Source organism: Salvelinus sp. IW2-2015, unplaced genomic scaffold (genome assembly GCF_002910315.2).
Source record: "Salvelinus sp. IW2-2015 unplaced genomic scaffold, ASM291031v2 Un_scaffold1633, whole genome shotgun sequence".
Taxonomy (NCBI): Eukaryota; Metazoa; Chordata; class Actinopteri; order Salmoniformes; family Salmonidae; genus Salvelinus; species Salvelinus sp. IW2-2015.
Genome location: NW_019943049.1, coordinates 122,278 through 134,374, shown reverse-complemented (window position 1 = coordinate 134,374; position 12,097 = coordinate 122,278). Strand labels below are relative to the sequence as shown.

General features: G+C 40.9%; 2 protein-coding genes across 3 annotated transcripts in view; one reads left to right on the top strand and one right to left on the bottom strand.

Annotated features, from left to right (window-relative positions):
• LOC112071532 (GTPase IMAP family member 8) overlaps nucleotides 1-12,097 on the bottom strand; it is a 127,447-nt gene that overhangs the window by 48,603 nt on the left and 66,747 nt on the right. The gene's annotated exons all lie outside the window — the stretch shown is intronic.
• LOC112071533 (GTPase IMAP family member 9) lies at nucleotides 7,196-10,121 on the top strand. 2 transcript variants are annotated; one of them, XM_024138979.2, is made up of 2 exons: nucleotides 7,196-7,602; nucleotides 7,977-10,121. In XM_024138979.2, exon 2 carries the CDS (start codon nucleotides 8,009-8,011, stop codon nucleotides 9,038-9,040), a length of 1,032 nt encoding a protein of 343 aa, XP_023994747.2. In that variant the 5' UTR covers nucleotides 7,196-7,602; nucleotides 7,977-8,008; the 3' UTR covers nucleotides 9,041-10,121. The 2 variants fall into 2 exon arrangements, with proteins under 2 accessions (XP_023994747.2, XP_070295528.1); XM_070439427.1 differs by having other exon boundaries at nucleotides 7,939-10,121.

Below are 12,097 nucleotides of genomic sequence, written 5' to 3'. Positions count from 1 at the left end.
GTCACTACACTATTTTTATGTTTCACTTTCACACTGCAAGTAGTAAGGTGCGGTCTCATACGCAGTTGCCTGCGTTACGGGGGGTGATATGTGCCAAAATTAAACCTCGTGAAGCTACTGATACCTCTCACCAAGTCACTTAACATTTTCCTAGCGCCATAAAATACCACCATGAATTAACATAGACTGTCAATGAAGACGCGTTCACGTCACGTGACACGTACACGTAGTGTTCATGTCGTGGAACGTGGCACTGACACACCACGTGTCAGTTTGCTTCTAAGTTTATTATGAATGATATTACCATGAATGCCTTAAAAACGTCAACATGTGTTACCGTCACGTGTTAGATTAAGTGTCTGTTTAGTTTATTATTAAAGATCTCAACACAAATGCCTTTCAAACGTCTACATGACGTCTACATGTGCATGATTTAAAAAAATATATATTTTTAGTTGCCAGAGTTTTGTCAATTTGTCATTTTATTGACATTTGTCAATTTAACTAAAATAGGCATATCTCGTCAATACAAAAATGATTAGGCTAGTTGATATCACAGCCAGCCACCATTACTTTGTAGATATGCCTATGTCTCACATCAATACAGACACAAAGGCTTCTTTGTTGGAGGTAGCCCTATTCAGAAATAAGAGGTAGCACATTCAAAACAACTGAGAACTCGGCAACCTCTGACTTCCGACCAGTGCGTTCAAGACAACTGGGAACTCTGGGAAAAAAACGAGCTTAGACGGAAAATTTGTCATCCAACTCGGAATTCCAATTCAAAAACTCTGGCATCTTTCTCTGACCTGAAAATCACTGATGTCATGATTTGACCTCGTTTTTCCCCCAGAATTCCCAGTTTAACAGACACAATCACTGTTATCATGCAATCCTTAGGCTATACATTTCTGTAGAGATATCTTATGGTTAAAAGCAGGGCTCGAATTGAGCGGGTATGTGAGGATATGGACCTAACCCTTGTTATAGAGATGAGCAAAAAGCATATGCTACCCCTTGTTTGCTCAGCCTTAGATAAAACAACGGTCCAGATTATATAAAGCGATCTAAGCTATAACAATGATTAACTCCACGATTATTTACGCATAGTCTATTAGCCTATCGAAGGTCTTGCTCAGCGCCACATCACATGAATATGTGGTTGGTTCATTAAAATCTCCACAATTTAGAATATTAGTGGTAGGCTATGCCTGTCGCAAAATACCAAAAAKATAGAATCAGTATGGGTCTATGCWTAGACCAAACAGCTTAACAAATAAATAGTTTTTTATTCAGAAGAATCGCATTGAATCAGCCTATTCATTTCAGTGCAGTTGCGTTCTTACGCATAACCTTAGCCTTAATGGCACCGAAAACACCCCAGCCTGTTTTGATCACAGATCATGATGAAGCCTGAACATTTCAGCTCTTTGTCATTGATTTAGCCCACAATCGCCTACAGATTTGATACACATGAAGACCTATATTTAATCTGGATTTGACAAACAATAGCCTGACTAGGATCCTCATTTTTTCACCACGTTATATGTGTTACCAATTAGGTAAATCTATTCCTATTAATTTGTATAGGCTAACCATTGTGATTAATGTTATTCACCATATTCTGCTTTTTATGAATTAAACAGCATCGGGTTAAAAACTAATATAATTTCCCTGCTCTCTTTGTTCTGAATGTTTTGCAGTGCTAGTGTTTTTAGCTAATTATGTGCCCAGTATGATAGTTTTCTTGCTCTTTCTTAGCAGATAATGACAACATGACAATAACAGTAGCTGATGTAATGAAAAGTTGCGAGGGTGGTTGGTAATGGAGGACATCAGGTGAATCCATGTCTGGGTGTTAGGCAAAACTACTAGGTCCTGGAGAACAGGAGCAGAGTAAAGGGAACAGGGTAGGAGACAGACGTAAACAAGCAAACACACAGGTTAAAGGATTATCAGGTATGTAAAAATACAGTTATTGAATTATATAATTTAAATGTTTGATAAGACATGCAATAATGTTAATGGTAGACAGAAAATAAAGGATACCTGTCTAATTGTTTATGTCCGTGGGGTTGATGAGGGAGGTAAGGGATGGTCCCTGGAAAAGATGAGAGAGGTGAGTTGTGAGAGAAACTCTAGGGTGGTGTCATGACCACTTGAGTCATACACATTAACAGTACCTACCTGGAAGCGACGGTTACTTAACGTGACCCAGTGGTTAGCCTTTAGTCCAATCAATTGTGTTGTGACAAGGTAGGGGGGTTATACAGAAGGTAGCCCTATTTGGTAAAAAACCAAGTCCATATTATGTCAAGAACAGTTTAAATAAGCAAAGAGAAATTTTTTATTTATTTTTTTTTACCTTTATTTAACTAGGCAAGTCAGTTAAGAACAAATTCTTATTTTCAATGACAGCCTAGGAATGGTGGGTTAACTGTCTGTTCAGGGGCAGAACGACAGATTTGTACCTTGTCAGCTTGGGGATTTGAACTTGCAACCTTTCAGTTACTAGTCCAACGCTCTAACCACTAGGCTACCCTGCCACTAGGCTACTAATGACAGTCCGTCATTACTTTAGGACATGTAGGTCAGTCATGACGGAAACTTTCAAGAACTTTCTTGAAGTTTCTTCAAATACAGTGTCAAAAACCATCAAGCGCTATGATGAAACTGGCTCTCATGAGGATCGCCACATGAATGGAATTACCTCTGCTGCAGAGGATAAGTTCATTAGAGTTACAAGCCTCAGAAATTGCAGCCCAAATAAATGCTTCACAGAGTTCAAGTAACAGAAACATCTCAACATCAACTGTTCAGAGGATACTGTGTAAATCAGGCCTATATGATCAAATTGCTGCAAAGAAACCACTACTAAAGGACACCAATAATAAGAAGAGACTTGCTTGGGCCAAGAAACACGAGCAATGGACATTAGACCGGTAGAAGTTTGTCCTTTTGGCCTGGAGTCCAAATTGGAGATTGTTGGTTCCAACCGCCGTGTCTTTGTGAACGGATGATCCCCGCATGTGTATATCCCACCTTAAAGCATGGAGGAGGAGGTGTTATGGTGTGGGGGTGCTTTTACTGGTAGCACTGTCTGTGATTCTTCCGCTGTCCCCATAGGAGAACCCTTTTTGGTTCCAGGTAGAACCCCTTCTGTGTCTAGGTAGAACCCTTTTGGGCTCAATTCCACAGAGGGTTCTACATGGAACCAAAAAGGGATCTCCTTTTGGTGGCAGCCAAAGAACCCTGTTGGAACCCCTTTCTCAAAGAGTGTACTCAACCTGTTTAGCCTGTTAACATATATAGGGCAGGTCTATAATTGGCTACAACATTTCTTCTAAAGCCTAACAAAGGCCTAGTCCTACTGCAAATGACAGTTGACTTATGACTGCTATAAAATGCCTGCGAGAGGAGTGCAACAGCAGGCAACTGGGTTTGAGACCGCACCTTATTATGTGCTGTGTGAAAGTGAAACTAAACAAACAGGCGCCGACATTTTGTGCAGGATAGAGACATTTTACTTTTGACTGCATATCCTCGATTGATGTCTGCAAATACAGAATCGATCCAGGATCCTATTTGCATTTACCAACTTACATGAATGTCTTATGGTGCCTGGTTATAGGTGATGTAGGTTGTGGGTCCCAAAGACCCTCCCCATTATTGATTAAGGGGATCTTAAGATTCATATGTTTTGCTGCAGGCCTTATAATAAGATGCTGTTGCTATGTGTCTAAATACTCTGCCACTATCCGTTGCACAAGCTATCTATATTAGTCTTTGTGGTTAAGCCCTGGCTGTTGCGAGAGTGTGCTTGCAGCCTAGGTCTGAGTCAGACCGAAACTAGATAAAGAGAAGTAACCACTGTCTAGTTTTGACATTTTGATCTTGTGTGACAGTGGACAATGCTAATAAATTCAGAGAAGCTACTGTACTAGGTTGCCTTATAAGGTAACCTCAGCTTATTGATACACACATACATTGACGTAGGTGATCATACCACTAGAGAGTGATCACATGTATATAATCAGCTGTGCCCGTAGGTGGGGTGCAGAACTTACTCTGAAACATACGTGCTGTGTTTCCGTTGTCAAGTTCTGTCTGCAATTGCATTAATAAAGGTTTGATTGATTTACTTAAGATATTGTCTGATTGCTGATTTCACCAATAAGCCAATGATTGACAAGGAACAAGGAACCTACCCCAACAGTGACATCTTCTTCCAAGATGGCATAGCAGTCGGACGTGTGTTTTGTCTTGTCCAGTGTATATATCGTTTTCCCTCGTATATATTTTAATCTCACTTTCCATCTACGGACTGAATATACTCTCCTGCAACCCACCTCACCCAATGTGGTACGGATCTGCTATTTTTATACTTTAGAACTGGAACCCCCATCGGCAGCTAGCCAGCTAACTAGCTACTAGCTAGTAGTCAGTTAACGGTGTTGACCGCTAGCAGTGGCTATCACCGTTAACTCGGACATTAGCCAGCCTCAGCTCGGTCAATACCTGCCAGTCTGCACAGCGCGATATCAACCCAGAGCATATCGGACTGCTTTTTCTCTACCACATCTGCAGATTCCTATCGCAAGCTCTGAACCTTTACACCGGATCATCGCTGCTAGCTAACTGCAATCCAAGTGGCTACTCCTGGCTAATGTCTCTGTCCCGAAGCAAGCACCAGTTAGCCTGGAAATAGCCTCGAGCTAGGCCCATCTCCGAGCTAGCCGAAGAGGTCCACCATCAAATTCTTGGGCTACAATACCTCTTTTGCCAACTGGCCTGGACCCTCTACTGCCGACACGGAGCCCCGCCAACACATCACGACTGGTGTGCCGACGTAACTGTCCGAGGTGGTCTCAACAGGCTCTTCCGTTGCGACGTTGCCGGAGGCCCATCTGCTAGCCCCGGCCCGCTAGCTGTCTGAATTGACGTGTCTCCAGCTCGCATAGCGGAGTAGCGACTACTGAATCGTCTCCCTGACTCCTCTATTGCTACTCATTGGACCCTATGATCACTCGGCTACACATGCCTCTCCCTAATGTCAATATGCCTTGTCTATTGCTGTTTAGGTTAGTGATTATTGTCTTATTTCACTGTAGAGCCCCCATCCCTGCCCAATATGCCTTAGATAGACCTTTTGTTCCACCCCACACATGCGGTGACCTCCCCTGGCTTAACTGGTGCCTCTAGAGACAAAACCTTGCTCATCGTCACTCAATGCCTAGGTTTACCTCCACTGTACTCTTCTCCATACCCTTGTCTGTACATTATGCCTTGAATCTATTCTTCCACACTCAGAAAATCTGCTCCTTTTACTCTCTGTTCCGAACGCACTAGACGACCAGTTCGTACAGCCTTTAGCCGTACCCTTATCCTACTCCTCCTCTGTTCCTCGATTGATGTAGAGGTTAACCCAAGCCCTGCAGCCCCCAGCACCACTCTCATTCCTCAGGCACTCTCATTTGTTGACTTCTGTAACCGTAAAAGCCTTGGTTTCATGCATTTTAACATTAGAAGTCTCCTCCCTAAGTTTGTTTTATTCACTGCTTTAGCACATTCCGCCAACCCTGATGTCCTAGCCGTGTCTGAAGTCTGGGGCCCTGGGAAGGAACATTTTATAAAGGTCCGTCTCTTGGCATTGGAGAGAACATTTTTGTTGTTGAAGCTTTAAAGCTAATATCCTGTAATTCTACATATTTTGTCAGGTGGCAGAGAGAAAACTTTGCAGTTTTAAAGCTAAAATTGCAGTGCATTTATTATTATTTTTGAAATGGGGGAATATCAGATGTATTTAGTTGAAAAATGTATAATTGGTGGAGTACTGTGGATCCCTGTGAGCCTCCCAGGCCCATGTTGCCCAGGGTTAAGAACATAGATCCATAATATTTCATGGTATTGTATTACACCCTCAACTTATTCCACGGATCCCTTGGACAAATATTGTTCAATCTGTTGTTAGTAATATTCATTAAAAAAATTAACTGTAAAAATACAAAATGTTATTTTATTTGACATATTTTGAGATCTGACCACGGACCCTCTGCAGAACCTCTGCGGACCCCACATTGAGAACCCCTGATCTAACGGACTGCCTCTGAATATATGAGTGGTTGGGCCCTCAAGATTGTCACATTTTGTCAGACGCAAGGCTTTTTATTATCCTCAGGTGAACCGCAGGAAAAGTGGTGAAGCAGCGTTTAACTTTAACACCCCGAAATTCTGGAGTGCCCAGCCCTACCACGCAATATCAGGGAGGAAAAAATGGTTAACTATTTTTAACGCAAGATTATCTGGCTGGTTTTATCTTCTTTTAATATCCTATTTCTGTTCTTGTGTTTGTACCAATTGATATTCTTCTGTGAGTAATTGTTTACACGGTTTCCTTTTAATCCATCTTTTATTTGTATTATGTACAGCACCTTGGGTTGTGGTCTCTGTATGCAGTGGCGACCAGTCATTCAGGCCTGCCCCACCTGTTTTGAGCCCCACCTGTTTTGAGCCCCACCTGTTTTGCATGTTATATTGGGATTAATACATTTCACATATCAGATTGCAAACAGTGTAAAAGAATATATTGAGTTAATAAAGCTGCATACAAACATGGTCTCTTTTTTGCTTCCTTGAGGAAGGCAGCTCCAAAATGCAGGTGTTTCAGCCCAGCTCAGTGCCTTCTGTGGTGGAGGGGCAGCCAGAGGAAATTACAGAGCGTTGGTGTACAGCACCTTGAGTTGAGGTCTCTGTATGACTTGTGTTGGCTGTTATTATAAAATATAACACTGAAATAAAGTAAACAAATACATGAGAAACTGGTATAAAAGTAAGTTACATGATCTCTGTTCATCTTAGGGAGGAGGGATACGGATGTTTAGTAAACTTGCTTTATTTACAGCTGCTTCAAGGCCTTGTGAAAGTAGGGTTGGAATGATTTAATCAATTCAGTAGCTTACATTCAATGAATGATGTAAATTGTGAACTGAAAAATCCTCTGAAAATAGATGACAGTTGTCAAATCTTGAATTGTAATTAGGGGTCCTTAGTCCATTATGGAAATTTAACATATATAGGGCAGGTCTATGATAGGCTACAACATTCGTCTTATAAAGCCTAACAAAGGTCTAGTCCTATTGTAAATGACAGTCGACTTATGAATGCTATGAAATGCCTGCGAGACGAGTGCGACAGGCAGGAAACTGGGTATGATACCTTATTTTGTGTTGTGTTGTGTGAAAGTGAAACTAAACAAACAGGCGCCGACATTTTGTGCAGGATAGAGACATTTTACTGTTGACTGCAGCTCATATCCTCGATTGATGTCTGTAACCTGGTTATAGGAATATAGGCGAGCCTACTCTTGTCGTGGCATATTTTTGAGGTTAAARCCGTCTTTGRATCAACAGCRTGACAAGTATAGACTACTCAGAACATGTTGCAGTAATAATTGTTTACTGAAATGACCGAATAARTTTCCGCTCATTATTTGGCAACTTGGCTGTGAGGAAGAAAACGGAGTAACAGTCGGGACCATTTCTTGAAGACAGACGGCTCACTCACACTCATTGAACTCTATCGGACTTTACTTTATATACCCCTGTAAGTAAAATTATATCAATCTTAGTTTCAAGACGTAAACCTTTAGTTTATATGTCAAGCTTTAGGCCTAATAAAATGGCCATAATATTGATCATGCTATTGTTTTAGTCTAAGACGCCATCTGTCTTTGTAACATAATATTACGACTTCAAGACAAAGTTCTAATGAACATTATCGGCCACAATTTAGAATGAATTTGCTATAACAGTTATGTTAATAAAGACAAAGATTAGGCCCCATTACACTATAATTCATGTCATGTATATACTTTKATTTAATTGTTTTAATCCGTATTGAAGAAACAGGTGCTAATGCACCCTACTCTGACTTCCACAGAGMCATTAGTTTGACACATTGTTGTCTATGATTAACAGGACTGGTGGTTAGTAKCCTACAACAATCRACAATGRACAGACCTGGATTCACTACAGCCCCTCATCCTCCTGATGTCAGGATTGTGCTGCTGGGTAAAACTGGAGTGGGGAAGAGTGCAACAGGAAACACCATTCTGGGTCAAGACGTGTTTCACTCAGCTTTGGGCTTTTCCTCAATTACCATGAAATGTCAAGAGAGAACTGTTCTCATTGGACAGAAAAGAGTCAGTGTGGTTGACACTCCAGACTTCTTCTATGCAACACACACACAGGAGGGTTTGAGTTCAGAGATAGAGAGATGTATCCACCTGTCTGACCCTGGACCCCATGCATTTATCTTTGTTCTAACTCTTGATACTTTCACTGAGCAGGAGACAGATGTAGTCACTGCATTTGAGAAATGTTTTGGTGAAGTAGCTTCAAGATACACAATCATTGTCTTTACTCATGGAGACGAGCTGAACAACAGAACAATAGAGGAATTAGTAAAGAACAATGTTAAGTTGTCTGAGCTCATTGAAGAGCGTGGTTGGAGATATCACGTCCTTAACAACAAAGACAGAGCCAATAGAAACCAGGTGACCGAGCTGCTGGAAAAGATTCTCTTCATGATGTATGTGAATGACGGTAGATGTTACACACATGACATGCTGCAGGAGGCACAAAGAAAGGCAAGAGAACTGACTGAGTTGATGAAAGAGGAGAGTCTCAGGGAGGAAGAGAGGAAAAGACAAGAACACCAGAGATTGTTGGAGAAGGTGGGAAGAGAGACAGAGGAGAGAGTATGGAGAGAGATGGAGGAGAGAGTAGGGAGAGAGACGGAGGGCAGAGTAGGGAGAGAGACGGATGAGGAAGTTAAAAGAAAGAGTGAAAGGGAAAACATGGCAAGAGAAGAAGGGGAAACGAGGGGAGAGGAATCAGAGACAGAAAATGGGGAAGAAATGATATTGCTTGGCTCTCGACATAACACACTAGATTGGTTTAAAAGGCATCAGGCATTTATTTTGATGTGTTTTGCTGTGCTAATTATCATGGTTGCCATTATATTTAGAATTTTGTGTTAATGTGTGAAAGAAACCAATAGGGTCATTCCAACAATAGAGTACCTTTTGGGTAGTTTAATTTGGTAAGAGCACATGTTCAACGTCATCTTAAACATAAACTTCACTTCTCAAATAGAAAAATATAAATAAATACTATAGTAAGGCCTATTAAGTGCCAAATAAAGTAACAGATTGATTTATAACAGGGTTGAGTTTTTCATCTTAAATCAGCCATAACTCCCATTCTGACTGGGGGAATGGAAGCTTGTTGTGTGTAACAGGGAGGGCAATTGAATGCAAGCTTCACCAAAAATAATCTATCAATGTTATGTTATGCTCGACCTGCGCAGTGTTCCACAAAACACCAGAAAATGGCCAAAAAGAGTATGCCCAGCTCACCTGCTTTTACACTATGATTTAACTACTATATGTTCAATGTTTCTTTAATAAAAACATGTAATTAATAGTTTCACCATATTAAAACGAGAGTTCAGTTCCGGTAGCAGGGTTGACCTTAAAATGATGTAGAAACATAAATGAATAACTAATCACGCGAAACAAATTTAATTTTCAGAAATGACTTTGTCAAAGCAGCAAAGTGCTTTACAATGATGGTGAAAACATACCTCATTTTTGGGGGGTTACGTGGCTTAAAATCTTTGTAGAAGTCTGAAAAACTTGAAGAGGGACATGTCAATTGTGATTTATTGAATTTTCCTTGTGGTCTATATTAAAGGGTACTTAAGGGGTAATTAAAGGGTAATTAAGATACAGCAACAGGCTTTCAAAATTCATTATTGGTTGACAATTTCTACTTAAAATATCAAAGGGACACAAATGGSACTGTACTCCTGGAACGACCCAATACATCATCTATCTWATCACTTTTCATTCAAATATTGAAATACCCAAAGTTGTTACAAAACTAAATAATTGTTKAAATGTGTATGTTTGTAATATGATTGTATTATTTGATTTTCATTGTGGTTAATSTGGTACAGTACAATGAATATTGAATATTGCACTTAGRCCTAATCTTTYAGTCARTTGTAARGTCCTCTGGTTTTTAAAGCATTAGGGCTAGAACCACCTTATCTAAAGCAGGGGTTGTTCGGTAACGCACCTCCTCATTCAAATACCCCTTTTCATCACGAAGCATTAAACCACAAAGTTATTAACGCCTTATTGAGCCCTATCGCATAAGTACATATTAATCGTACACGTTTATGCACTAGATACCTTGCTCACAAAGCATCTATCGCGTCGTAGTTCATACGCAGGCATATAATTTAACACCGACTCGTAGAAATGCCATATGGATAGCTAGCATGTTTCTATACTGGCTCTATATCGACAATAGAAGAGATGATTATCTCACTCATCACAGGCGCCTCCATCTTCTATTGTTCTCCTCCTCTCACACCGTTATCTCTGATCTCTTGTTACCCTTGCACACCATTTTCTAACACAGCCGTGCTACTTTTAGATATAGAATGACATCATTATCGAAGACGCGGCGATTTCATGGGAAGATTTTGCATTCCTACCTACTGTGCAGTGTTCTAACCGACTGCCCAATCAGCACAGCTCCCTCCCAATATAGAGCAACAGGGAAGTGGAGCTGTAGTTCAGCAAGCTGCATACCAGGAAAGGTATCTGCTTTTCTGCTCTTCCTAAATGTTGTTTCTTAACGCCATCACACCCAAACTCCTTCCTAAACAACCCTGGATAATCCCCTAACAACCCTGATAATCCCCTAACACACCCTCGAAAATCCCGCCTGAACAACCCTCATAAACTCCTCCTAACAAACCGCTTGGATAATCTTCTCCTTACACCAACACCAACTGCGGTAGGCTAGCATTCCAGAACTTTTGGGTCTAAAAGCTAGCACACTGCCTTCCAACTTTTCATGCAACATCCACCTGGTATATTTCATAAAGCCGTAGACGTCCATAGCCAGAACCTAGCGAATCAGTTGAGGCGCCCAACCAGGCATATCAGAAAGGCAGGTGCCTTCTAATCAGTGTCTCAAAGTTGGTTTACGAGACTGCCAGCGTCCGCAGGCCTATATAAATATAATAATATAAAATAGAAGAATGTTTATTTGTTACATTACAATTTTTATTTGAATATTACATAACAAAGATGAAACATAATTTTCGTCACCAAGTACGGGTCTGTGGATAGTTTAAGAGGTGTGAATGACAATACAAATATTATAAATTCTTTCCAATTGTATGTTTTAACACCTGGGCAACATGGGCCTGGAGGCTCACATGGATATTGGACCACATGCGTCCAGCACATTATAAATCTTCTCACACTCAAAACACATTTCTTATCCCATAGAAATGTAAGCTTTCTGAAACTGCCCAGTTTTCCCATCTCCAACACAGGTGATGACAGATTGTATAAAATTGCAGCGAGTATTAGCTTTAAAGAGCCTTGCAACACCAAAGAATGGTGCTCTCCACATGCCTGCAAGAGCGCCACCCTTTTAAAAGTGTCGCTTCCGGGGGCCCCTGTCACGGACGTGTTTCTGCTCCAGTGGTCGACAGGAGATGACCAGACAGATTGCAGCCGCGGCTACGTGATAATACAAACTCATTTAATAAAACAAAAGAGAAACGAAATTAACCAAAAAATAAGAAAAACACTATAACCAAATACAAAAATAACAAAACAATGTGAAAAACCGAGACAAGACCATAATTGGATGACAGCCAACAACACAGAAGAACAGGAACATCAGCCCAGCCAAAAAAACTCCCAACACAAAAACAAGCCTAACTACTAAATAATGAGTTCATCAATACAGAAAGGACAGACGAATGACAGCGTGGCGATAACTGATTGGCAACCATAAATAGACGTGGACTAAAGACACAGAAAAGCAGACAAAACTAGGACGACACAGACGAAGATAAGAATCCCACCACAGACTCGACGTCCTGAACCAACAACTAAACAAGACAAGACAGCAATAAGAACTCTGGTCAAGCGACGTATAACAGCGCCCAGAGTCCCGTGAATTCTATCACAGAGGCGCAATCTCTCGTCCGGGGGGGGTGGCGG